This window comes from Nakaseomyces bracarensis, assembly GCF_045282275.1.
Source record: "Nakaseomyces bracarensis strain CBM3 chromosome Unknown Scaff4_0, whole genome shotgun sequence".
Lineage (NCBI taxonomy): Eukaryota > Fungi > Ascomycota > Saccharomycetes > Saccharomycetales > Saccharomycetaceae > Nakaseomyces > Nakaseomyces bracarensis.
The window spans coordinates 71,900-97,393 of NW_027263963.1; the positions used below are offsets into that span (position 1 = coordinate 71,900).

At 36.6% G+C, this 25,494-nt stretch overlaps 11 protein-coding genes across 11 annotated transcripts; 6 read left to right on the forward strand and 5 right to left on the reverse strand.

Moving 5' to 3' along the window:
• Positions 1-529: 529 nt before the first annotated feature.
• On the forward strand, positions 530-5,167 carry KOG1 (ubiquitin-binding TORC1 subunit KOG1; the record flags this gene model as incomplete). Its single annotated transcript, XM_071050785.1, has 1 exon — positions 530-5,167. One exon carries the CDS (start codon positions 530-532, stop codon positions 5,165-5,167), a length of 4,638 nt encoding a protein of 1,545 aa, XP_070908270.1.
• A 281-nt stretch (positions 5,168-5,448) lies between these two features.
• Positions 5,449-6,237, forward strand: PFS1 (Pfs1p; the record flags this gene model as incomplete). Its single annotated transcript, XM_071050786.1, has 1 exon — positions 5,449-6,237. One exon carries the CDS (start codon positions 5,449-5,451, stop codon positions 6,235-6,237), a length of 789 nt encoding a protein of 262 aa, XP_070908271.1.
• Positions 6,238-6,345: 108 nt separating this feature from the next.
• Positions 6,346-8,133, reverse strand: SSP1 (Ssp1p; the record flags this gene model as incomplete). Its single annotated transcript, XM_071050787.1, has 1 exon — positions 6,346-8,133. One exon carries the CDS (start codon positions 8,131-8,133, stop codon positions 6,346-6,348), a length of 1,788 nt encoding a protein of 595 aa, XP_070908272.1.
• Positions 8,134-8,781: 648 nt separating this feature from the next.
• On the reverse strand, positions 8,782-10,251 carry GND1 (phosphogluconate dehydrogenase (decarboxylating) GND1; the record flags this gene model as incomplete). Its single annotated transcript, XM_071050788.1, has 1 exon — positions 8,782-10,251. One exon carries the CDS (start codon positions 10,249-10,251, stop codon positions 8,782-8,784), a length of 1,470 nt encoding a protein of 489 aa, XP_070908273.1.
• Positions 10,252-11,551: 1,300 nt separating this feature from the next.
• SVP26 (Svp26p) lies at positions 11,552-12,205 on the reverse strand (the record flags this gene model as incomplete). Its single annotated transcript, XM_071050789.1, has 1 exon — positions 11,552-12,205. One exon carries the CDS (start codon positions 12,203-12,205, stop codon positions 11,552-11,554), a length of 654 nt encoding a protein of 217 aa, XP_070908274.1.
• Positions 12,206-13,221: 1,016 nt separating this feature from the next.
• On the forward strand, positions 13,222-13,680 carry YNK1 (nucleoside diphosphate kinase; the record flags this gene model as incomplete). Its single annotated transcript, XM_071050790.1, has 1 exon — positions 13,222-13,680. One exon carries the CDS (start codon positions 13,222-13,224, stop codon positions 13,678-13,680), a length of 459 nt encoding a protein of 152 aa, XP_070908275.1.
• Positions 13,681-14,732: 1,052 nt separating this feature from the next.
• RNJ42_00621 (uncharacterized protein) lies at positions 14,733-14,939 on the forward strand (the record flags this gene model as incomplete). Its single annotated transcript, XM_071050791.1, has 1 exon — positions 14,733-14,939. The coding sequence occupies one exon, from the start codon at positions 14,733-14,735 to the stop codon at positions 14,937-14,939; it is 207 nt and encodes a 68-aa protein (XP_070908276.1).
• A 238-nt stretch (positions 14,940-15,177) lies between these two features.
• On the reverse strand, positions 15,178-15,807 carry YET1 (Yet1p; the record flags this gene model as incomplete). Its single annotated transcript, XM_071050792.1, has 1 exon — positions 15,178-15,807. One exon carries the CDS (start codon positions 15,805-15,807, stop codon positions 15,178-15,180), a length of 630 nt encoding a protein of 209 aa, XP_070908277.1.
• Positions 15,808-17,421: 1,614 nt separating this feature from the next.
• Positions 17,422-20,766, forward strand: MNR2 (putative Mg(2+) transporter MNR2; the record flags this gene model as incomplete). Its single annotated transcript, XM_071050793.1, has 1 exon — positions 17,422-20,766. One exon carries the CDS (start codon positions 17,422-17,424, stop codon positions 20,764-20,766), a length of 3,345 nt encoding a protein of 1,114 aa, XP_070908278.1.
• Positions 20,767-21,070: 304 nt separating this feature from the next.
• On the reverse strand, positions 21,071-21,694 carry RNJ42_00624 (uncharacterized protein; the record flags this gene model as incomplete). Its single annotated transcript, XM_071050794.1, has 1 exon — positions 21,071-21,694. One exon carries the CDS (start codon positions 21,692-21,694, stop codon positions 21,071-21,073), a length of 624 nt encoding a protein of 207 aa, XP_070908279.1.
• A 1,974-nt stretch (positions 21,695-23,668) lies between these two features.
• Positions 23,669-25,282, forward strand: MSN4 (stress-responsive transcriptional activator MSN4; the record flags this gene model as incomplete). The annotated part of the gene is made up of 1 exon (XM_071050795.1): positions 23,669-25,282. The coding sequence occupies one exon, from the start codon at positions 23,669-23,671 to the stop codon at positions 25,280-25,282; it is 1,614 nt and encodes a 537-aa protein (XP_070908280.1).
• Positions 25,283-25,494: the final 212 nt, after the last annotated feature.

Here is a 25,494-nt window from a genome sequence, read left to right on the forward strand (position 1 = left end):
ATAATCAGGTTAAAAAAAAAATATTTAATCCTATCTAATAATCTAAAAGTACGACATGAAGCTCACAATCTGTTATTAATAAGCAAATATTAATTAAATTAACTAGCAATCTCTTAATAGCAACCTCATCGCAAAAGAGGGCATCGCAAAGGAAATTGAAATTTTGGTGAAAATAGGTTACCCGCGTTTTACCGGGTAAGTTAATCACATGCTTATTTCCGGGTGATGGGGGTTAATCACGTGGCTTTCTCGTTTATGATTACTGTTGTGAGCAAAAAGTGAGTTACTTTAGTAGAAAGTATGGCTATATATGATATGATGGACAATGAAAGGCCTTAATCATCATTTTAAGATGTGCGCTAGCTGTGTATTCTGAGGTATTTAATTTGTTGGAATCCCATCAATTGACCTCTGGACGTTTGGTTTTATTCAGTTATTAATACAATACCTTGGTTTTGGAAGAAAGGTGTGGAGAATAGGACTTTGATAAATATTAATATAGTGATTTGAAGGATATAAAATCTAAAAGATGCCCGATGTTTATGGTCCTGAGCCACTCAGACCTCTTAATGAGGTCATGAGGCATGGGTTTGAAGAGCAGTACAGTAGTGAACAGTTTTTGGAGGCATTGAAGAGCACATATTTCTTGTATTATAATGATAAAAGGTATGAGACATCAGGGAATCCGACACCTGAAGATGAGAAGAACGAAGATGTTGATGGATATTACCAACCCATTCCGGATTGGAAGATAATGAAAGATAGGCAGAAGACGGTGAGTGCAGCTCTGCTGCTATGTCTAAATCTTGGTGTCGATCCACCTGATGTGATAAAGACTCATCCTTCGGCGAGAGTCGAGGCATGGGTGGATCCATTGAATTTCCAGGACTCTAAAAAGGCTATCGAACAGATTGGTAAAAATTTACAGTCACAATACGAGACTTTATCTCTACGAACGCGTTATAAGCAGAGTCTAGACCCATGTGTTGAGGATGTTAAAAGATTTTGTAATTCTTTAAGGAGACAATCTAAGGATGACCGCATTCTTTTCCACTATAATGGCCACGGTGTACCTCAACCGACCCCATCAGGTGAGATATGGGTATTTAATAGAGGCTACACACAATATATCCCAGTATCGTTATATGATCTTCAAACATGGTTAGGGGCACCTTGTGTTTATGTGTACGACTGCAGCAGTGCAGGGAATATAGTAACCAATTTCCAAAAATTTGTGGAGAAAAGAGTAAGAGATGATGAGGCGGGGAATCATGATAATGCAGCAATCTCTCCCACATCATCATATCAACAATGCTTCCAATTGGCATCTTGCAGAGCTAATGAGTTGCTGTTGATGAGTCCCGAACTTCCGGCAGATTTGTTCACTTGCTGTCTGACATGTCCAATTGATATTAGTATCAAGGTCTTTTTGATGCAATCGGAACTGAAGGACACTAAGTATAAAGTATTCTTTGATAGCACCACGACATATGGATCTGACACAAACAAATCATCCAATAGCTCATTTAGGTCCAGCATTCCAAATGTAAATATTCCTGGTATATTATCTGATAGAAGAACTCCTCTTGGTGAACTAAACTGGATTTTTACTGCCATCACTGATACAATAGCATGGACTTCATTGCCTAGACCGCTATTCAAAAAATTATTTAGACATGATTTAATGATAGCTGCGTTGTTTAGAAATTTTTTGCTGGCCAAAAGAATAATGCCATGGTATAATTGTCATCCAATATCTGATCCTGAGTTACCTGATTTAGTAGCCACACATCCTATGTGGAAAGTTTGGGATTTGGCTATGGATGAAGTTTTAGGGAAGTTGGTAGAGGAGCTAAAAAATAACGATGTCAGTCAGAATTTAGAATCTCAGTTAATTTTACAACAAGAGAACATGCAAGGACAAAAAAGATCTCAGAAACAATCAGAACAACGTCCTGAGAGTATAAGAACGGAATCTAGATTTAATGCAGGTAATTTGAGTACAATGTCCCTTGCTAATCATCCTGGGTTAAATGGACAGAATAGAAAATCTCAAGCAGCACTTATCGGTACTAATAGGCCGCAAAATCAACCACAATATACCGGATTTTTTGAGCAGAATCTCACTGCTTTCGAACTGTGGTTAAAATACTCATCAAACGTGAGAAACCCTCCTGAGCAATTACCTATTGTATTACAAGTTCTGCTATCTCAAGTGCATAGAATACGAGCATTGGTTCTTCTATCAAGGTTTCTTGATTTGGGCCCATGGGCTGTCTACCTATCTTTGTCTATTGGTATTTTTCCATACGTTTTAAAACTGTTGCAAAGCCCTGCTCCAGAACTAAAACCTATTTTAGTATTTATATGGGCAAGAATCATGTCCATAGACTTCAAAAATACACAAGCAGATTTAATCAAGGAAAAAGGATATATGTATTTTGTTACTGTATTGGTTCCTGACTGGGGTATATCTCCTTCGATTACTACAGCCCCATCTTTTAGTAACGGTAGCTTATCTATGGGAAACATGTCAGGAATGAGTGGTTCTCGAACACAGTTATACGACCAACAAGGAACCCGCAGTAACCTCTATCAATCATATCTTCAATCTACAAACTCTACTACGGATGAACAAAAGGCAATGGCTGCATTTGTATTAGCTTCGTTCATAAGAGACTTTAGGCCTGGCCAAATGCACTGTTTTAGCATTGAACTGCTTAATAAACTAGCTTATTATATCTCAAATTCTGAAGTTCCACTTTTGAGACAGTGGTCGATTATTTTAATAGGACTATTATATTCTGAGAACCCGCTGCATAAGTCTATATGTATGAGCTCTGGATTATTCGAAATTATTTTGAAGGGAGTAAAAGATCCTGTACCAGAGGTGCGTACTGCTACTGTTTTGGCTTTGAAATACTTCATATCTGATTTCGATGATGCGGAAATAATAGTTGGTCTGCAACAGGAACTTGAACAACAGTATCAACAGCTTCATACCCAACTTCAATATATTCAAAATAACATACATTCACAGCAATCACAGGCTACTCAACAGCAGCATTTAGAACAACAACAAGGTAAAATTGAACAGCAGCTACATCACTGCCAATTAAGACAGGCTCAACTTGAAAATGTTGACCTAAAGAAATTAAAGCAACAGGAAATTCTGAATCTTATTGCATGCCTGCGTTTGACAAATGATGGTTCACCTATTGTAAGAAAAGAAATGATTATGCTCTTTTCTCAAATTGTCTACAGATACTGTAATTTTTTTATAGTAGTAGTATTCAATGAACTACTTGAGGAAATTGCGGCACTTGATAAAGGTAATACCAAGCCAGAAGACTTCAAGGATAGGAATTCTATCAGCCGTGGTTCTGTGTTCAGTATAATATGGAAAGCATTGTTAATTTTAACTGAGGATCCTTATAATGAAAACAAGGTACTTGCTGGACAAGTCATTGATTACATTTTAACTGAGTTGAGCGTTCATAAAGAATTGGGTGAATCATTCTCTAAAATTGAGGCCTTTTTATCAACAAGAAGTTCCAGCTTAAACCAAAGTGGTAAGTTAAACTTTGGTAACTCTCAGATTCAGATAGTCAAGAAACCCATTGGACCTTATGGTCAAGGTAAGGAGGATGATACTGATCAAAATAATGAACTGAATACGAAAAACTTACAGGCGGACAGTCATAAGAGTAGAGTTTTCAATTTTTTGAATAATTTGAAATTTAATAGAGATAACAATGATGATTCTGGTCATGATCAGGAACTATCCCAAGGGAACTTGTTATCAAGTAAATCATACGTTAATATGCCTAAGGCTAGCTTACCAACAGCTAAAACTCCAAGGCCTATGAAAAATTCCAGTCATCGGAAATTACCTCTTGAGAGCACATTTTTGGACTATTCGAGAGAGTATTTTCAAGAGCCGCAAATGCGGAAACCTGAATCTGAGGAAGCTGGTAGCATCGAACACACAGCTAGTTTGTGGAGAAAAAACAGAAATGTTGGTATAATTGAAGAAACTCAAGTACAAAAAAAGCTGGCTCTCTATGGTGATTGGTCTAATAAGATCAGGACATTTGATAATAAAACACAAGTAAAGCTGCTAAAGTTTGCCCAGTATGAAAATTATTTGGTTACATCTGATGATAGAGACACTATTACAGTTTTTGATTGGGATATTAACAAATCAATATCTCGATTTTCTAATGGAAATCCTTTTGGTACTAAAGTTACTGATATTAAGTTACTTAATGAAGATGACATACCTTTGTTACTTACAGGCTCCTCCGATGGATTAATTAAAATATATAAAAATTTTGACTCCGTCGAGAACATTGAGTTAATTTCAGCATGGCGAGGTTTGACTGATATGCTCTTAACCCCTAGGTCAAATGGTTTATTGACCGAATGGCAGCAGAGTAGAGGATCTCTTCTCACTACTGGTGATGTGAAGATTATTAGAATCTGGGATGCTCTTTCGGAAACTGTTGAGGTTGATATACCTGCTAAAACTTCTTCCCAGATAACGTCGTTGACGTCTGACCAACTGGAAGGTAATATATTTGTAGCTGGTTTTTCTGATGGAACGGTTAGAGTATATGATAGAAGATCAGATCCTCGTCTTGCGATGGTGAGAAGATGGAGGGCTGGAAATGGTAAATCAGGGTCCTGGATTAATAATGTGCAGATGCAACGGGGTGGTTACCGTGAACTAGTAAGTGGCTCTACTAATGGGGTAATAGAACTATGGGACATTCGCCAAGACGAACCTGTCGCTACTTATTTCGATGAAAACAGACAAGAAGGAAAGAAAAATGCAACTACTATGGTGTGTATGCAAGTCCATGAACATGCACCTGTAATTGCAACAGGTACTAAACGTATTAAACTATGGACTACGGCTGGAGACTTGTTATCATCGTTTAAAAATACAAAAACATCGACAGGAATGGGCGTGGCTAGTACTTTTGCAGCAACTGGTATTAGAAACACGCTATCAAGTACTTCATCTACATCGTCCTTTTTATCAAATTTGGCCTTCCATCCTCATAGAATGATGCTGGCTGCAACTAATTCGCATGATTCGTTCATTAATATTTATTCCTGTGAGGAGCGTAAAGATGATATATATCTACCATTCTTTAAATAACATGGAATAACTGAAATAAAATTATGTATTTAAATATCAAGTTATTCAAACTACCAGCATTTTAACTTAATTATTTCTTTAGTTTTGAAAATCAGTATTGAGTTAGCGACTGTATTTATTACGATATAACCGTTTTTGTGGAAAGCGGCTGAATATGAAAATATAGTAATTCAAGTCATTATAAATACGCTCCTCAAATTTAAGAAGTAACTAAGTATCAAATTTATCTTAAATTTGTAGTACTGATTTTATTTGTAAGTTATATTTTGTTTCTAAAACAAATGGATGCTCAAATGTCAGAAAAGAGTCCTAAAATAAGTAAACCACTTCTCGATAGTTTTATAGGTGGCTGTGAAAATGGTCAGGATCGAAAATTCTTTAACCTTAGTCAGGATTGTAGCAGGCCATTTCAAATTCTAAGAAAAGATTTTCCCTTCCAACAGTTTGATGTAGATCAAATGCAATGTAATGTGGAAACTAGGTCATCGTTTCTAAACAAATATGGCGACTGTCCAGATATCAATACCGATAACCAGTTAATAGATGAAAACGTCCTAGAGCACTTCGTTAAGCAACCCCAGGAGAAATCAAATATTCAGAGCCCTTGTTGTAAGTTTTTAACATTGAATGATAAAATACCCATGCTCAGCCTGCTAAATAATAACAATATAAAATCAAATAAAAACCCAAAAATAAGTCCTGGAATGTCTAGGTATAGTAGTAGTAATATTTCCCAAATCTTCTTTGAAAATTCTATATTGTTTAATCCAAGAGAAGAGAAGAATATGTCGGCCAAGGATAAAGTAGATAACTGGATAGAAAATAATATTGTCACTTCACATGGAAATAATTATGCTGGGGCAGAAATAAGTCTAGATTGGGAAGAAAATGAATTTGATTACCCAGAAACAGAGCTTTTCCCAAAGGAAACAAATAAAGTTATCGATTATCAAGATATCATATATCTCCAATGTCGTAAAATAGATTCACTAGTACGGAAAGCCTATTCTAACGAGAGAAAGCGTTATCACGAAGATACATTCGATGTATCAACACTATCATCAAGATAGTAAAACCTAAATGTAATATTGAGAAAATTGTAACATTATATTAATAGTGGTTATTTTCTACATACTAGAATAGATATTTATGAATAGATATGTGAATTTATAATTAAATTAAGTTAAATCATTCTCTATATGAGATTTATTTTCATTGTTCCCGACCATCCCAGAATTGGTGGACCAAGCATTTTCTTCTAATGTTTCTTTAGCTGAATCAAACCGCTCCTTCAGAATTGGTGATTTAGCTGTTACGTTCTTATATTTAGTTGAATGCTCATCTTTCCGCCAAGATTCTGTATTTAGTTTCACCTCTACTAGTTCGCACTTTTGTTTACCCTTCAAGGTCTCATCTATTGTTGAGGGATCATTATTCTCCCGAACATTGTTAATGCCGATAATGGTTCTCTCGTCTGGCTTTTCAATATCCTCGATTTTATCTTCAATGTTATCCTCCATTACGTTACTACTTCTGTCAAGGTATGAATCTTCTATACTGCCGTAATTCTTGAGTATTGTTTCAATTTTGAAGGGGTTGCCTTGTATTACATTGGCTGAATAAGTAGTTGGGAGTGATTTATAAATTGCTTTCAACAAGGGATCCTCTTGCTCATATACACCAGATTTTAGGTTTTCCCATTTAATGGGATTTCTTCGTTCTTCTGGAGCTAGTGTTGACCAATATTGTTGAGCTCTTCTTCTTCTTAGATTTTCTAAGTCCTCTGTGAAACAGTCTGCATTCGTTCTTTCTAACTCGCCGAAGGAGTTTTTAATAAATCTTTCGGCATGGTCTCTCAAATCAGAACATGTCTCATATAATTCAATGCTGTAGTTGTTAAATTGTTTTCTGGCATATATAGCTACTGACTGGTCGTAATGGAATTGGATTACTTCTAGAGACTGTTGAAAAGTAATTACTTTCTCTTTTAATAACTGTATTTCCTCCTCATTTTCATTTTTCTTTTCCTTCACTTTGTTGTATTTTAGAAGAGCATTATTTAGATCCTTCTTGGCAGTTATTAAATCACTTTCACGCTTAGAAACGATGCCTAATGTGTCAGCTAACAGTTTTAACGCCTGGGCCAACCTTTGTTCAAATTCCAAATCCTGAGTAAACATAGTACAAACATCTTCTACAAGACCTGGAGTCACGGTCTCACTCAAGTAAGGATTCTTCTCCCAAGTTTTCAGGTCACGAAGTAGTTTTCTCTCAGCTTTCAATAGATCATTCCTCTTAGACGCTATTGTCGTTATTCTTCTCTTGATTAATTGGAGGTTAACTTTCTTCCTGTAAATTGGATCTTGGATGGTGGTCAAATATGAAAGATCAACTGTGTTAGGATCAAATTGCTTAGGATATGGTTCTTCATGGCAGTCCGTATTATTAGATACTTCTATATTTCTGACAGCAATTGGTTCAGATATTGCAGTATTAGGAATTTCTGTGATAGCTTCTATCATTTTTGGTCTATTCTTGGGATTAATTGATTTTTCTGCTGATACTGATGTATGACTCTTATTGAAGAACCGCGTAAGTGTATCTTCACCAATTTCATCCTCGCCAAAGATGTTTACTCTTATTGATGGAGTAGGATCCTGAAGATGATACGATGGTTCTTCTGATAGTTCCATTGGATTTTTCAACTTTCTTTCACCAAGTTTAAGCCTTGAGAATAATCTACCTTGTATACCAAACCATGTATCGTTATTAGTCACCTTTGGTTTGTCTTGTTCATTAGAACCCCATAATTGCTTTAATTTCTCCAAAAGATACGAACGCTTACCACCACCTTGTCTCATTTGCTCAATGGCATATATATTATCCACAGGAGGTTCAACTGACTGGACTGGATGGTTCAGCACACCAATACTTTCAGGCGCCGTGTAAACATTCATACCGAACATTGTGGATTTCCCATATCCAACACCACTGAGGCCCACCAAGAAGTAAAAAACAACGAACAGTTATGATATATCTAGATGATATTAAAAGGTAATAGAGCATCCAGAGACCTTTATTGGTTTTATTTTGGATACTGACACAAATTCATTTTAAAGAGTTTCAGCACGTGATCTGGTATCAACAAATATGAGCACGTGATCTATTCTTCGAGGAAAAAAAGCAATAAAGAAGAAGTCCGTTAAAACGTTTGTAGCTGGCATAAAGTCCATTCAGACAATTTATGGGTTAACGCTTGAGTGTATACTCCGTTGTTTATTTTTTATTTGAGCTTAATTAGAATTGATGTGAAACCGTCGATCTATTTCTGATGGAATTAGCGCAAACTGTATGTGTCAGGAGATCTGATCTATAGAAATAGCAACTTTAAGAGTCTTTCTTCTGAGGCACCTGGCCAAGGAAGCAATTGATTGATTGTCTTTTGAGAGACTAAATACTAATCTTCTTTTTTTTAAAATATAAAAAAAAAAATTACAGACATTATATAACGTTTCCGTGCATTTTAATTAATGAGGAGAAAAAACCTTGTAGTAGAAAAACATCTTTTTTTATCTAATAGAATATATATATTAATATTTTTCTTTCAAAGGTTTTTAAGCATCGTAAGTGGTGGAGGAGACGTTACCACCGTGACCGGTCCAGTTGATGTGGATGTCCTTACCTTCTGGCAAGTTGTCGGAGGCACACTCTGGTAGGACTCTGAAGGTGTGGGCACCGAAGTAGTCACGTTGAGCTTGCAACAAGTTAGCTGGCAATCTTTCGGATCTGTAACCATCGTAGAAGGACAAAGCGGTGGCGAAGGCTGGGGTTGGGATACCGTAAGTGGCAGCCAAAGCCAAGGATCTTCTCCAGCCACCTTGAGCCTTGGTGACGGCGTCCTTGAAGAACTTGTGGAACAACAAGTTCTCCAAGTTTGGATCTTCTCTGTAGGCCTTGGTGATTTCACCCAAGAAGACGGATCTGATGATACAACCACCTCTCCACATTAGAGCAATAGCTGGGTTGTTTAGCTTCCAGCCGTAAGTCTTGGCGGCTTCGTTGATCAACATGAAACCTTGGGCGTAAGAGATAATCTTGGAAGCGTACAAAGCTTGTTCCAAGTCGTCAACGAATTGTTGCTTGTCCTTGATCAAGTCCTTTGGAATCTCTGGACCTGGCAAGGTCTTGGAGGCCTTGACTCTTTCGGTCTTTAGAGCGGACAAACATCTGGAGAAGACGGCTTCACCGATCAAGGTGACTGGCATACCTAGATCCAAAGCGTTGATGGCGGTCCACTTACCGGTACCCTTTTGACCAGCAGAGTCCATGATCTTTTCGACCAATGGCTTACCGTCGACATCGTCGTACTTCAAGATGTTAGTGGTAATTTCAACCAAGAAGGAGTCCAAGACACCCTTGTCCCACTTACCGAAGACTTCGGAGATTTCCTTGTCGGTGAAACCACCGATTCTCTTCATGATATCGTAGGCTTCACAGATCAACTGCATGTCACCGTATTCGATACCGTTGTGGACCATCTTGACGTAGTGACCAGAACCAGCTGGGCCGACCCAGTCACAACATGGCTCACCGTCAGCCTTAGCGGAGATAGACTGGAAGATCTCCTTGATCTCTGGCCAAGCTTCTTCAGAACCACCTGGCATCAAAGATGGACCGTAACGAGCACCATCTTCACCACCAGAGACACCAGAACCAACGAACAAGATACCCTTCTTCTTCAAGTCCTCGTATCTTCTGTTAGAGTCTGGGTAGTGAGAGTTACCACCGTCAATGATGATATCACCCTTCTCCAAGAGTGGGACCAATTGGTCGATGGTGGAGTCGACTGGGGCACCGGCCTTGATCAACATCATAACCTTTCTAGGTCTCTTCAACTTGGAGACCATGTCTTCCAGAGAGGTGGCACCAATGATTGGCTTACCCTTAGCCTCGTTAGCCAAGAAGTTCTCAACCTTAGCAGTAGATCTGTTGTATGCACAAACAGTGTAACCGTGGTCAGCAATGTTCAAGATCAAGTTTTGACCCATAACGGCCAAACCAATCAAACCGAAATCAGCAGACATTTTGTATGTTGTTTTTATATTGTATTTGTTTATATTTTTTCAAGGAACTCCTTGGTCTTTTTTTTTTTATTACATGTAAAATCTTAAATAAAGAAGTTTATGAAAAAATTTAAAGTTCCTATCTTTCATTACCCTTTATATAACTTTTTTTTTCTCTCTCTCTCTCTCTCTTCTTCCACTCTCCTTGTCTTTTCAATCGATATTAAGTAAAGGAGAAACACCAATTGAGTTATTTCTAGTTGTTACGTCTTTTCTTTTATCGCCACTCTTCGCTGTTCGAAAGTCCTCTCTATATTCTCTCCTCTGGCTTGTGTAAGTCTCACTCTTGTCTTCTCTCTCCTCTGTCTCTATCAAATACAAACTAAATTTCTTCAATATCATAAGCTTTTCAACTCAGTGCTTCTTCCCCCTGTAATTGATAGAGAGATTGCAAATTTAAGAGATTGGCGTATTTCTGTCAAATAGTATGGTAGAAGTAGGAACCTACGCTGTACACTGTTTGGCTCTCTACGCTGTGCTCTCTACGCTGTTTTGGCTCTCACCCAGTACCCAGATACTGCTGTGTTATATAGGGGCTCTTTTTTTGTTCGTCTAATTGCTTCTACGTAAGCAATATGGGCTTATACGAAATCCAACAACCAAAAAAAAAAAAAGGGGACCAGGTGAACCAAAAAAAAAGGGATTTCCCAAAGAAAAAAAAAAAAACTGTACTCCCTGTGGAAAAGCAAAATTTTTAAAGGGACGTTCTTCCTACTCCTTTTTTTTTACTAAGGGGACAACCAAAAAAAAAAAATAAAGGGACAAAACCGAAGAACGGTAGAAAGATCTCACACACACAGACGCATACCACAAACACACACACACACACACACGCACAGAAGCACAAGCACAAGCACAAACACAACGAGGAAAATCTCTTTTTCTGTGTGAAAAAAAAGGGGGGGGGAAGACCACACGAGGGCCCGTCTTTTTTTTTCACACAGAAAAAAATAAAAATCAAAAAAAAGAATAAAACACGAAAAAACATACTACCGTGTGTAACACCGTGTAACTCCGTTTCTGCATAGTAACGTAACACCGTGACACCGATGTGATGTTATAGTGTGAGGTATAGTAGCGTGTATGGCACCGCTTGTGACACCGGCTGTTACACGGCGGGTGACACCGCAGGTGACACCACAGTGGTGTTGTGAATACCGTAACACCGTTTTTGTAAAATACATCATATATATAAAATAAAAAAAATAAAAAATGGGCTGATGGTATAAATTATTATATTTACGCTATACATAAGGGACAATCATAGTAAAGGTTGGGGTTTACTTCTCTTGAGGCCCATGGTCTCCAAGAAAAGGTTGATGTTATCTCTAATAGAGTTTATCACAACTCTTACTAGACCTGTGTGTTTCTTGCTCTTATCCATCTTCTGCAATGCGGCGTCCCGTGTTGATGTGGCGAGGAGGTAGTCTCCAGCGCTGAGGGACACAAACAAGGCGAATGGGATGAACCATACGCAGAGTGCGAAGAATGACGCGACCTCGGCAAATGAGGCACGTTTCCTGGGCATGTAGTTAGGGTCGTAGGCGAACTGCGGTGGGATCTCGATGTGGTTGAAGTACCGGAACCACAGGTAATGGTTGAGCACTACCAGGATGCAACTGGATATGAAGGTCGGGCTGGCCAACGAGATGATGGGGAACCGTACTAGGTTCTGCTTGTACACAATATGTGACACTATAGATAACGCTACTAGTTTCAAGGGTAACCCATCAAGAGCCCAGAGCAATACTAGCGTCGCAATGATAACGTATATAGCCCTGTTCAAAAACCGTCTCGTGGGCTCACTGTACTCCTCTACTATCTCACTTATATAGTATAGCCCTGACGCTATCGACAGCGTTAAAAAACAAAATCCAAATATAGAACCAAATACTGCTAATACTTCCAGTAACATGTCACTTCTTCTTCCCTTAGTTGCTTGTCTTGATTCTATTTTTTCTTCTAAAAGGAACAAATCTATAAAATATGCAAGTTAATTAGAGTGCATCTTTTGTAAAGGTAGAGACCATCTCATATATCTTTAAGGAATATGAAGACAGTAACATTCCTTAATTTCTAACATTACTGATTGTAACAAAAAATTAAAACAATACAAAAAAAAAATGGAGTAGAAAACACCAAAACGAACAAAAATGCGGGTAAAATTCAATGTCATCATAGACGTATTATCCAGGGGGGTTTAAAAAAAAAAAAAGAATACTTATGCCACCTGCCAGAATTGAACTAGCGACCTTTGCATTACAAGTGCAACGCTCTACCACTAAGCTAAGGAGGCAATTAGGTAAACTGTGTTCGTTAAGGAAGAATTAGCGGGGTTGTCGTGTCTTTCATGTTAATATTTTAATTCAATAACAAAAGTGTGGGGGAGGGCTAGAAGAAGCATGGAAAGATAAAGGCTGGACATATTGACATATTGACATTGGTGCCCCTATTTCAGATTAATAGCTATTGCAGCTTATATAAAGTAGAATTCAAATGAGATTCAACTTGTATAAGCAGCTTTATCTATATCGTTTTCTTTCCACTTTGATTGGGTGAGAGCGAACCAAAAAAAAAAAATTATAGTTCCTCTGCTCGTTCTTCCTCTCTCCTATGGAATTCAACTGGAGGGAGAGAAGACGAGAGGATAGAGAGGGGCAGAGCGAGTGATGTAGAGTACAGGACAAGACCTTCTCCGAGCGATGAACGTGTAGGGGTTCTTCAACTGTCAAGGATTAGGAGTTCGATGGATCATACTTCTATTATGGCATATTCTATTCTACAATTTTTTATTTCTATAAAGAGTCTAGTAATCTCTATTATATCTTCTTTTTTTCCAAGTCTTTTTCACTATCAATTGTTTTATCAATCTTTTTATTTTTATCAAGCAATTGAGGACCAAATTACCATATATATACCTAATTTACCGCAATGTCTAACAACGAGAGAACTTTTATTGCTATCAAGCCAGATGGTGTTCAAAGAGGTTTGATTTCTAGTATTCTAGGAAGATTCGAACAAAGAGGTTACAAGCTAGTTGGTATCAAGCTAGTCCATGCTGACATGAAGCTTTTGGAACAACACTACGCTGAACATGTCGGTAAGCCATTCTTCCCAGCTATGTCTGCTTTCATGTCCTCCGGTCCAATCCTAGCCACTGTCTGGGAGGGTAAGGACGTCGTCAAGCAAGGTAGAGCTATGTTGGGTGCTACTAACCCAACTGCCTCTGCTCCAGGCACCATCAGAGGTGATTTCGGTATCGATCTAGGTAGAAATGTCTGCCACGGTAGTGACTCCGTCGAAAGTGCAAACCGTGAAATTGGTATCTGGTTCAAGAAGGAAGAACTAGTTGAATGGAAGCCATCCGCTATCTCCTGGATCTACGAGTAAGGAATATCTTCTTATTTTTTATTGCCCCCTTCTATATTCCTGCTCCCGTGGGGATATAGCTATAAAAAGTTTGTACTAAGTATATTCTGTAAATAAAGATACAGCTTAATATAAAAGAGAAATATCCAATATAACTAAAATCTATTAAAAAAAAAGGGGAAGAAACTTTTGAAACTTCAAATTAAAGTGCTGGCCAATCAAAAAAAAATTATTTCTATTCATTAAGAAGAGGCTATTTGTCCTTTATTGTAGTTTCTTAATACACCGTTGTCTGTTGATACAACCCCGCACGTTATAAATGTCCAAATATCAGGACAAATTAATTAAAAAAACTGCTAAAATGTTCCCTTAAAAATTGTGTTTTGTCCGTACTTTTCTCTGTGTTCTGTTATTTTCACAAAGAAAAAATAAAAATACTAACAGCCCCGCACCATCGCATATCAGTAACACAATGGTGGGCATTGTTTTAAAAACTAACGGATTTAAGATGTGTGTAGTGCAATGCACGGATTTATTTCATTAAAGGTACTGTTACAATAGTGTGTGAGTTGTATCACAAGGCGGATAGGATAGTGGATAAGCTTAACAACCGATGGAAAAAGGGTACAATGGAAAAAGCTGAGTCTTCCCATTCTTCTCTGTGCATCAATGGGTGTGGGAAAGTAGAAAGACGATTCACAATAGAAAAATATGAAGACATTTTGTTTTTTGTTCATTGATTCACTAACGTATGGATTATTGATTAGCTCATTGGTATTAGAATATACTGAAAAGAGAGGATCGACAAAGGGGTGGTGGGGTGGTTGTATTTTTAGATATAATTTCTGCCAATAATATTGTAACATTTGTATTCCATGATAGAGCAGCATAAAAATACAAGTGTTGTAGTAAACAAATGCGTGTTGTAATACAATTCTCAGACATATATAAGCACCTTAAAATCTCAACTTTCTCTTCTTGTTTCATTCTTTGGTACTTTTCTTAATATTTTGGAGACGTAAAAAGATAAATCTAAAACACTAGAAAAACAATATATAATAAATTTACACAATATGTACGCCAGAATTGCACCAAGAGCTTTGACAGTAGGTAGACGCTTTGCTTCAACTACCAGAAACTCTAACAGCAACCCATGGATGACACCAATTCCATTGCTGATTATAGGTACACTAGCTGGTGGTGCCGCCGTTGTTGCTCATTACAACGATGACGAGCATAGTGGTATTAAGAAGATTTACCAAAAGCACAGAAATGTGTAAGAACAAAATTCTAAAGTTGTAAAACAATGATAAATAATTAATAAAATAGAAGAGAAAAAAAAAGAAATTTATCTAATTTATTTTTATTTAGTTTAATATATTCTTTTTATTTATTTGTGCCAACGTCTAGTACAATGTATTGATATGTATTCTTCACGTAGAGAGATGAATGGTCTTCACATTATTATTTGTAGCTATATATCTAGTATTAAAACAAGCTATATAATTGCAAAATTATCTATTTGGTTTTCTTTACACTAACTTCTTCTGGTAAAGATTTGTCCATTTCATCATAGTATTTTTCAAAGTTCTTCACTTGGGCTAGCAAACCTTCTAATGAAACATTTCTATCATGTAACATGTCCTCTAGTTCCTTAACGGATGGCTCAACCTTGTTGCTGTTCCCTAATTTCTCGTCTTTCATATCTTTTGTCTCACCTTCCTTACCTTCCTTTTGAGCCCTTTCAATTAGAAGGTCCTGGTACTTTACAAGCCTTCTAATGATACTGAACACTGTAGGGATACCGATCAGGAAGTATAGGATGAAACCGGAGATATATACGTTTCTTTGGTTGAATGCACGAGTGGCAAGAACTTGAGTCGAGGTGTTCAACTCAGTCTCATCGCCCTTGACATGGTGGTACATCGAGACAGGGATGTTAGCCCTTTTCCAGGAATCTATGAATAGTAGACCAATGATACCAGCAAATATATAAAGAACAGTCTTGAATTGGCCACTGGAGGTTAACTGGAAATACGTCTTATATACGAACTTTCTCATACGGTGTGGCAATGGCAGCACCAGAAAGAATAGCAACGCCATCTCGAGCGTAAGAATCACAAATAGTGTAGTAAAATAAATACTCATCGTAGTTTTTATTCCGTTAGTATTGTATATTGTTTTTTTTCTTTTCGTAGTTGAAATAGTATCAAGTATTATAACTTATTAGTATTCGAATTACACTTAAATTTTAAAGAATAAAAAAAAAAGGATGATCACACTATAAGATAGAAGAAAAAGTAACAAATTAGGTATTTATATAGCAATCATCCTAAATAAAAAATTGATTAATATATAATTAATATTAATTAATTATAGAAGCCTATGTAAAAAATTAAAAAGCCTTGATGGCATCCCTTAAAAAAAAATTGGATAACCCAAAAAAAAAAAAGAAAGAAAACATAAAAAACGCTATAAAAGTATTACCCTGACTCATGTTAGACGAATAATAGCGTGACGTCAAATTAAAATATATCTTCTGATTCTTTTTATACATATGTTAATAAGTTTATAGCCGCTGTCAAGTTCTGGTTGTTATAGAATAAACGACTAATAACGATATATTTTAATAAAGAAGTTGGTTTTACTTATTTTAGAATATTGATACCATTATCAGTTTTTATTAAGTAATTCAAGTGGTGGATGTTGATTTTTTTTTTTAAAGTATTACGTATATAACAAAAATTGCAAGAAAAATATCTGCTGTTATGAATAAATTTTTTAAATTTTAATAACTATTGATTTGAATTGACCTGTCTCTTATTTTTTTTAATGTTTTGTGAGTACTAAGTGATGCTATGCTGTTGAGCTATGAGCCAAAAAATGAATAAATGTTGCTATTCTTTTCCACTATGACTGCAGCTAGTCGTACTTATAATAACATATAAAAGATTTGGAAATGCTTTTAATTAAATACTCTGATACAAGTCTTCAAGTTGCTAGTTTCATTTATGACGTGCTGATAAATCATCGATCACATGACATATTAATGTGAATTATGATATTTTTTTTGTCCATGCTTTCTCTTTTTTTTTTTTCTACCGTGCTGTTCCTTCCGGTTGCTTTTTAATTTTAATTTTTTAAGATTTTTTTAAATTTTTGTTTATTGAATCATCTCTGAACTCAAAAATAATAAAATTTCCCTATCACAATTTAATTTTGCCCCGATGAGCATCTTAAAGGGCTGAACAAAGATAAAAAAAAAGTAGATTAAGAAGAAAGAATTAATAAACAAATAATAACAGTTATTAATAAAATAAAATAAACTAAAAAAAGATACACAAGACTGTGGGATTTTAATAAAGTTTTTAACAATTTGAGGTTAAGTAAAGAGGATCTAAAGAAAAAAGAAATAAGTCATTAAAATTATCAAGTTTCTACTTATTGACTTTTTGCTTTAACAAAAAAAATCTAGTGACAATAATATTAGCTTAGTTATTATTTGGCTGGTTATTATTTTATCTAATATTAATTTTTTGGTCCAGCATATTTGTTGAGTTATAAATTAATGATACTGATTAACAACTACCCTTTATTTTAACAATTGAAGAAAGAAAAGCGAGAAAAGCTTAATATACTAGATTTAACTTGCTCTTTATTCATTGTTGTATTTTACCTTTCTTTCTTTGAGAATTTCATAAATATCCATTATACATTATCAAAAATAAGAATATTTTGATTCTTTAAAGATAATAAACAGAAATGTCAGAAAGTGAAGAAGAGAGACTTCTTTCTTCTCCAAGTCCTTTTACAAAAGGGCCAAGAGACCAAAGTGTTAGAATTGATGAAACTGAACAAGGGGATGACAATTTAAGGAATATTGATAACGAACTCACAAAAAGTGGAGATATTAAAAAACTATCAAAGAGGCCTGCTCCAGTGAAGCACAGGATATCTAATACTAGCTTACCCCGTAAAGATCCTACAGCAGATAACGATTTTTATCAGACCGATTCCTTTGGTATACTGCATGAATCGGGATCTGACTTGGAGACTCAGTTAAGGCAAAATCAGGACGAAGAGGATGAAGATGAGGATATATTGGAAGAAAGAGTACCTGAAAACCTTAGTAGACCTGCTAATTTAAAGAAAGAAGCAGAAGCAAGAAATAATTCCATAACCAATGCCCATAATAATATTAGACTCTCTCATAGAGCTAATAGGGAGTCTTTCATTGATCATAGGCCCTCTACCATAATGGAAACACGACCTTTGACCTTTGCTAAGAAGAGGAAAAAGAAACCTAAAAAAAGTAATATAGAAAGTGGTAAAGAGAAGCCCCGTGCCTATAGCATGAACACTGATATTTTGAATCCAAGCGGAAATAGAATATCTCCAAGGTTGAATACTAGTGATTATCCAAGCAGTTCAAGAGAAAGATTAGCTTCGTCCTTCAACCCAAAACTTCATGATCCATTTGGTCTAGCAGGTAGATCAGGTCGAAAGGACCTCTCAAGAAATAATCAATCTAGAAGGGATACTTTAATTCCAAATGGTAATGATGTAGTTATTGATGTTGATGAACTGATGCGTCATGTGAAGCACAGGGGTTCAAATGGTCGTAGTTACCATGTCGATAGAAATAGTAGACCTAGTAGTCTATCCACTAGGAGTGCGCCTTTTTCATCATCAACAGGAAGTACTGATGTATTTAATAGCGATATGGAAGACGAAGACGATGATGAATACAATTCGAGACCTTCCTCAAGGAGATCATCGAATAATTCTTCTTTGGATGACGTCTGTTTGGTACTGGAAGATGAAGATACTGATTATAATAAGATGTGGCCAGATGTAGCTGTATTAGAGGAATTCTCACAGGAAGAAACTGAGAAACTAAGGAAACAGGCAGTTCGTGATGCCGAGGCCTTTCATTTCCAATATGATGAAGATGATGAACCATTCTCTAATAACGATTTTGAAGATAGGTCATTCCCAAATGCTAATGAGAGATATAATATGGCAGACTCTGCTAACAGTGGTGGGATATTTTTCTCTAAACCAATTGTTACCAATATTGATGTCCCAGAATTGGGTAACAAAAAAGTCAATGAAGCCGAACAATTAGCGTCAGGAAGGTTAAGACCGAGAAGATTAGCCCCTTGGCACCTGACACAAGGTAAGATGAATGGTTTCACTCAACCTGGTATGTCTCCAATTCATCCAAACATTCCATTAGATAACGAAGTTAGAGATAACTTCCTTGTTGGTCGTAATATACAATATCCTTCCCACATTATTTCCAGCAATCCTGAGCATTTTAGATTTACCTATTTTAGAATTGATCTTGACGCAACCGTGCATTCACCTACCATATCGGGTTTACTACAACCCGGTCAAAAATTCCAAGATTTGTTTGTAGCTTCAGTTTATTCTGAGCAGAGATCTAATAGTAATGTTTCTGCTGGAAACACACCTATGACCACCAAGGCTAACACACCATCACATTCCACTTCACACTTCATGAAGAATGGCGCCAATATTTCTGGTTATCCATCGGCTAGTCACATAACATCTAGTGCAGCAACAAATGAGCTAGATGAATTTGAAGAAGTGTCTCCTTTTTGGCTAGACGTAGTGAATCCTACTGAAGAGGAAATGAAGATCCTGAGTAAAGCTTTCGGTATCCATCCCTTGACCACTGAGGATATTTTCCTTGGAGAGTCTCGTGAAAAAGTGGAGTTGTTTAAAGACTACTATTTCATTTGTTTTCGGAGTTTTGATATTATAGCAGAAAAACATGTTCTAAGACAGAAAAGGAACAAACAAAACGATGATCAAGCAACTACTAATATGGACCACGAAAGTATTTCACATAGTAACAAAAAAAACTGGTTAAGCTCATTTTTCAAGAAGAGAAGAAGGTCATCAAATGATATTAAAAAATCTGGTGGAGATCAGTCACTTTATAACTCAAGTCTACATCACAAGGCTAATAAACAAAAGATGAAAATGATTGAAGAGAGAAACAGGAAGAGAAAATCAGGAGACAGACACAAACCAAGAGAAGGTGAACTACAGCCTTTAAATGTTTATATAATTGTTTTCAGAACAGGTGTTTTAACATTTCATTTCGCCCCAACGCCTCACCCTATCAACGTTAGAAGAAGAGCTCGTTTGCTGAAAGATTACCTTAATGTTACCTCTGATTGGATTGCTTATGCCCTAATTGATGATATTACTGACGCCTTTGGCCCTATGATAGAACTAATAGAGGATGAAGTTTATGATATTGAGGATGCTATATTAAAAATGCATCACACTTATGATGATGAAAGTGACAGCGATTCTAGTGACAGCGATTCAGATAATTCCTCTAGTGGTGATGATGAATCTACGTTTAGTGTACGGGGTACCAATAAATCTGGAGCAAACGAAAATTCAAGATTACTGTTTGATAAAAGATATAAAACCTCCGCGTCTTTACATGGATCTATAACTAATAGATCAATGAATTCGCAGTATTCTAAGAGTTGGAAGAGCTACTCTTCCAATAGTAGCAGTAGCAGAACGAGCCACAGTAGCCTTTCCAGCATCAATCCGAATATTATCGGTTGGAAGAAAAAAGGAGATAGACTAAGAAGAATTGGTGAGTGCCGGAAGAGAGTAACTAGTATTTTAAGATTATTGGGCTGGAAAGCTGATGTAATTAAGGGGTTTGCGAAAAGATATAATGAACAATGGGACTTTGGTCCTCAAAGTGAGATTGGTATATATTTGGGTGATATTCAAGATCATATCATTACTATGGTGGCATCACTTAACCATTACGAGAAGCTGTTAAGCAGATCTCATTCCAATTACCTTGCACAAATTAATATTGACATGACTAGAGTTAACAATGACATGAATGATGTGCTTGGTAAGATTACGATTTTAGGTACAATCGTCCTACCCATGAATGTCATCACTGGTTTATGGGGTATGAACGTTATTGTTCCAGGACAATTCAATGAATCGCTGAATTGGTTTATTAGTATTGTCCTCTTTATGTTTTGTTTAGCTTACGGTGCTTATGTTTACACTAAAAAGAGATTTGATTTTTAAAAAACTTCTCTTATCTACAATCGAACAAAACTAATGGTCTTTTTTCATTATGATTTTTAATTTTTCATTTTTAACATTTAATTTGTATTTATATCTAATATTATTACTATTCAATCTGCATAATATACATTCTATGACCGAAAGCTTTCAAAATAAAAATAAAATATAACAATAGTTAACGTATCGTCTATCCTTGTAATAGTGATAGTAATTATAGGGAAATTACTACTCTATTTTACTTCTAAAAGATTAAGAAAAAAAAAAAAATATAGTGCGGCAACAAGGGCCAACTGAACCCTCATCTCTATATCAGTTGTTTCTTTGCGTTTTCCGCGACATTGTTCGTTTTATCCTTCATTAGATTATTTTTGTCCGCAGGTGCCTGCTGTTGTTGCTGCTGTTTAATTTCCTCTTGAACCTTTTTCTGTTTCTCATTCAAATTAGCCTCTCCGGCGGCAGCAGCGGCATTGGCAGCCTCACCTATTTTATTTCCGCTACCAACTGGGGCAGCCCCGCTACCAGGCACATTACCAGCAGCAGCATTAGCTGCTGCAACAGCATTTGCGGCAGCAGCATTAGCACCTGAAACAGAGCCAGCTTTCTCTTTCATAGCCTTCTCATCTTTCATAAGTTTGTCTGCATCCTTGAATACTTTGTTACTCCCCAGTTTATCTTTGATATCTTTCACGTCTATATTAATCTTTCCAGGGCCCAATGCGTCATGATCTAGTTCAAAATCAGGTGTATGACTCAAGTCTGCATATGCTATCTTAATCAATGCGAAGGCCACCGATAACAACAAGATATATCCCAATATCTTCTTCATAGGAGTAGTCATATAGTTGAGTGGGTTACGACTATTCCTAGGCTGTAACTTACCATTATACCTTGGCAAAACATCTCTTTTCCTCCTTACTCCTCCTTGCATGGTTTTTTTTTCTCTATGATGCTGTTATTAATATTCTCCTTTATTGTGGTTATGGGACTTTATTTAATCGAAAGACAAACCTTCTTGAGATTATAATCACTTGGAACACGAGAACACGTCTCTCTCTCTCTCTCAGAGTCTCTTACTCTCAGTTTCTCTTCAATGGGCTGATAAGTATTCCTTACCCGGACTAATCATCTAATACAAATAAATCACATGGTACTGTATATAATGATCTGGTTTTTGTATGTAAATAAAATGAATCGAAACCGCTTTATCGGGTTGAAATCAATAAGGTATTATAAATAAATTATCCTCGGGAAGGCGAAAGAAAAGATTTTATTAATATATGCATGTGTGTATGTGCATGTGTGCATGTGTGTATGTGTGTATGTGTGTGTATTTGTTACCTTCCCTCCCATCCGAAATCCCACAAGTAATCTTTTCTTTCTAATAATTACCCATTACAATGAGTAGAAGTTTTCTAATTAAAAGATAATTTTACCATTGCGGGATAGAGGGTTCGAGGAAAAAAAGAGTTTCTTTTTTTTTGTTGTTTTTTAAATTAGTTTTACTCTTATCTTATTGTTGTTATGTTATTAATGGATGTTGCTTTTAGGATGGGGTTGGCTCTCTCTCTCTCTCTCTCTTTCGGGAAGGTTGTTATTATTTTTTTTTTTGGCATTGGTTTGCTAAATGCTATATGATTAATGGTATTTGGTCTTCTTTAGGTTTGGGTACAGTTACCCTTTAGAAAAAGAAAGAAAGAAGGAGAGTTCGAGAACCACCACTATTTCCTATTTGAGTTCCATGATGGGGATCTCCCCCAGAAGAGATCGTATATGTGTTTTTTTTGTCACCCTTTTTTTTCTTTTTCGTGCGTGAATTTCTTTTTGTTATATTCTATTTAATTATTTATATCTCATTCGCAGTTTTGTACGGCCATTATAGCAGCTTATAAGTGTCATTGTAGTGAAGTTGTTCCGAGCCGGAACAACTTCACTGCAGCAACAATCACATAGAATTTAATAAAAAAAAAATATTAGGGGAGGGTTCTTTTTATTTTTTTTTTTTACCTCCAGTTTTTTTTCTATTTTCTTGGATATTCGCCCTTAGCCCACTCTTCTTTTTTCAAATACTTCCATCCCACCTTCCACGGCTCTTTTACTAGGGCTCGTAAATGATGTCACGCTTTCGTTATTATGCTGGTTTTGACACTCCAGTTGTTTTATTGGTTACCCTCACCCTCCACACCAGCCGACTCAAAACAATACGGACTTCTCTAAGGGAAAAGCGGCATTACAAGTGCCCGGAGAAAAGCGTAACATTGACGTCTATGTCCAAAAAGAGGAGCGGGTGTACTTTATGCGGCATTATACAGTCATCTGATGCAATGAGAGAGAACAACCGTATTACAACACCCAAATGACTTGTGTGTGACAATGGAGAGAGAGAGTCCAGAATGTTAGCCCCTCCCCTTCCCACAAAACCAAGAGTGCGCTTGCGCGGCGCTCCTCCTGCGTCAATTGCTTCTGGAAGCATAGAAACCTGCACTCCATGCATTTCGAAGCTAGAAAGAAAAAAAAAGAAAGAAAAGATTGAAGTAGAGAACAAAGGGTCCATATGAGAGAGATAATAATAATAATAATAATAAAAAAAAAGCCAAATTAAGGTTTAAACACTGTGAATTCATAAAATACCCACCCAGAGATAGAGAGAGAGAGAGAGAGAGAGAGAGAGACGATATAGAAATACAACCATCACTATATGGGGTGGGGGTGTGGGTTAATTTGTATACGACTTGCCAATTGTACAAGTTATTAAATTGTAATATTTGGGAAAATAATATATATATAATTAAGTAAAAAACTATTTTCACTTTCTTTTTTATGCTATATTTCTTTTATACTATAGAGATTAAAAATAAAAAAACAAAAAACCAAAAAAACCCAAACAATAAATATATAGTAAGAAATGGATTCTGATTTAATGTTTGATGATCTTTCATCATACTTGGACTATTCCTCAACTGATAAACCTAGTCCTGAATTGAACTCGTTCATTAACTCGCCTTCTCAAACCATACCTACTGAAAATAGTAGTATCACAAACCTCAAGGGTCTATACGGCGAGAGTTCCAACTTGAACCAGGATGCACTACACTCTATCCTATCGACCATTGAGCAGAACCGCAAGAACTCAGAGTCTTACAAACACAATATGGCTCACACCTATGTGTCCAGTGCAAGTTCCGTGGCAAATGATGACGATGTGCTCACCAAGCCTGAGTTTATAAACCCGGTGTTGCTGTCGTCGCATACTCTGCCCAAGTTGCCTAGTAGCTTGTCTCCTAAGACCGCGGTGGTTGAGGAGCCAGCACCACTGATAAGTGACACTAGCAACAACAACTTGTTTATTGATTCTCACTTGGGGAGCGAGTTCGGGACTAATGATTACTTCAATGGCTTGTTCGATGGGTTTGTGGAGAGAGACTCTCTGATACTGAACAACGAGGACGAAGAAGATGATGATGATGAAGAAGAAGATCCACACTCAATTGCAAGAAGAGGCAGCGAGTTGTTGACACCAGGTAACATGCTCGGGAATAGGAAGGCCTCTATCACACAACAACAACTCGAATTGTTGTCTCCTTCGTCACAACACACTCATTTAAGAACCAAGAGTGAACTAGAAAAGGAAGAAGAAGAACATGAAGAAGAGGAGGGCGAACCACATGAAACAGATCATTTGTCCAAGTCACTAAGTCAATACAGCTTGAACTTCCATTCAACGACCAAGTTGACAAAGTTTAGAAACAGAAGACAATCGGTACATGGTATGGCAACCAATACGGCTGGTGTGTCTAAGCGTAAGTCCTCATTAGAGAGTCCTCTGACATCACCATCAAGAACGTTACAGGCATTGGGCAACTCAAACAACCAGTACAGACTTAACACCAATTCTGGTACGTTGAACAACTTGTTCGCTTGGGAAAATGCTATTTTATCTGATGATGAGGATAACAAAGATCGGAGAAATAGTTTCATCACATCGCCTTCTACAACCAGGGAAGCACTAAACACAGACGATAACGATCTAGAAGTTGTCGAGCCAAGTGTTAATGTATCCCCAGTATTCAATCCAAAAACGTTCTCCGCCTTGGATCCAAAATACATCGGTGGTGCAGTAAACAAACCATACGAAAAGAATTTCACAGCTCCAATTTCTCTGTCTTCTAGAACTAGAATGGTTAATGCTACACTTCCTTCGACACCTGGTTCTACAGTCTCGTCATCTTCCAGAAGAAGGAGGAGATCAGCAATTACACCTGTCGCATCCCGTGTCAGTTCAACCTCTTCTAGAAGAAATAGGTCCATCTCCGTCGAATTATCTGACGGAGAATCGAAACCTTTCCAATGTGGAGATTGTGACAAGGCTTTTAGAAGAAGTGAGCACTTGAAAAGACACATCAGATCGGTTCATTCTAATGAAAGACCCTTCCCATGTATGTTCTGTGAAAAGAAATTCAGTAGAAGTGACAATTTATCACAACACTTGAAGACTCACAAAAAGCATGGAGACTTTTAAGCACCGATTGAATTTTATTATGAAGATTCAATTTACTAAAAAAAAAAAAAAATTAAATTAACATCTTAAACAACACAAATACCCTTCCCTAATACGAATTCACATCTAACGACCCGTAATATTAACATATGAATATTACTAATTTCATTTCTATTCTCATTATAAAGAACAACAGCCTGTGCCGGTCACAAATTTGTCCAATTATTTTTATC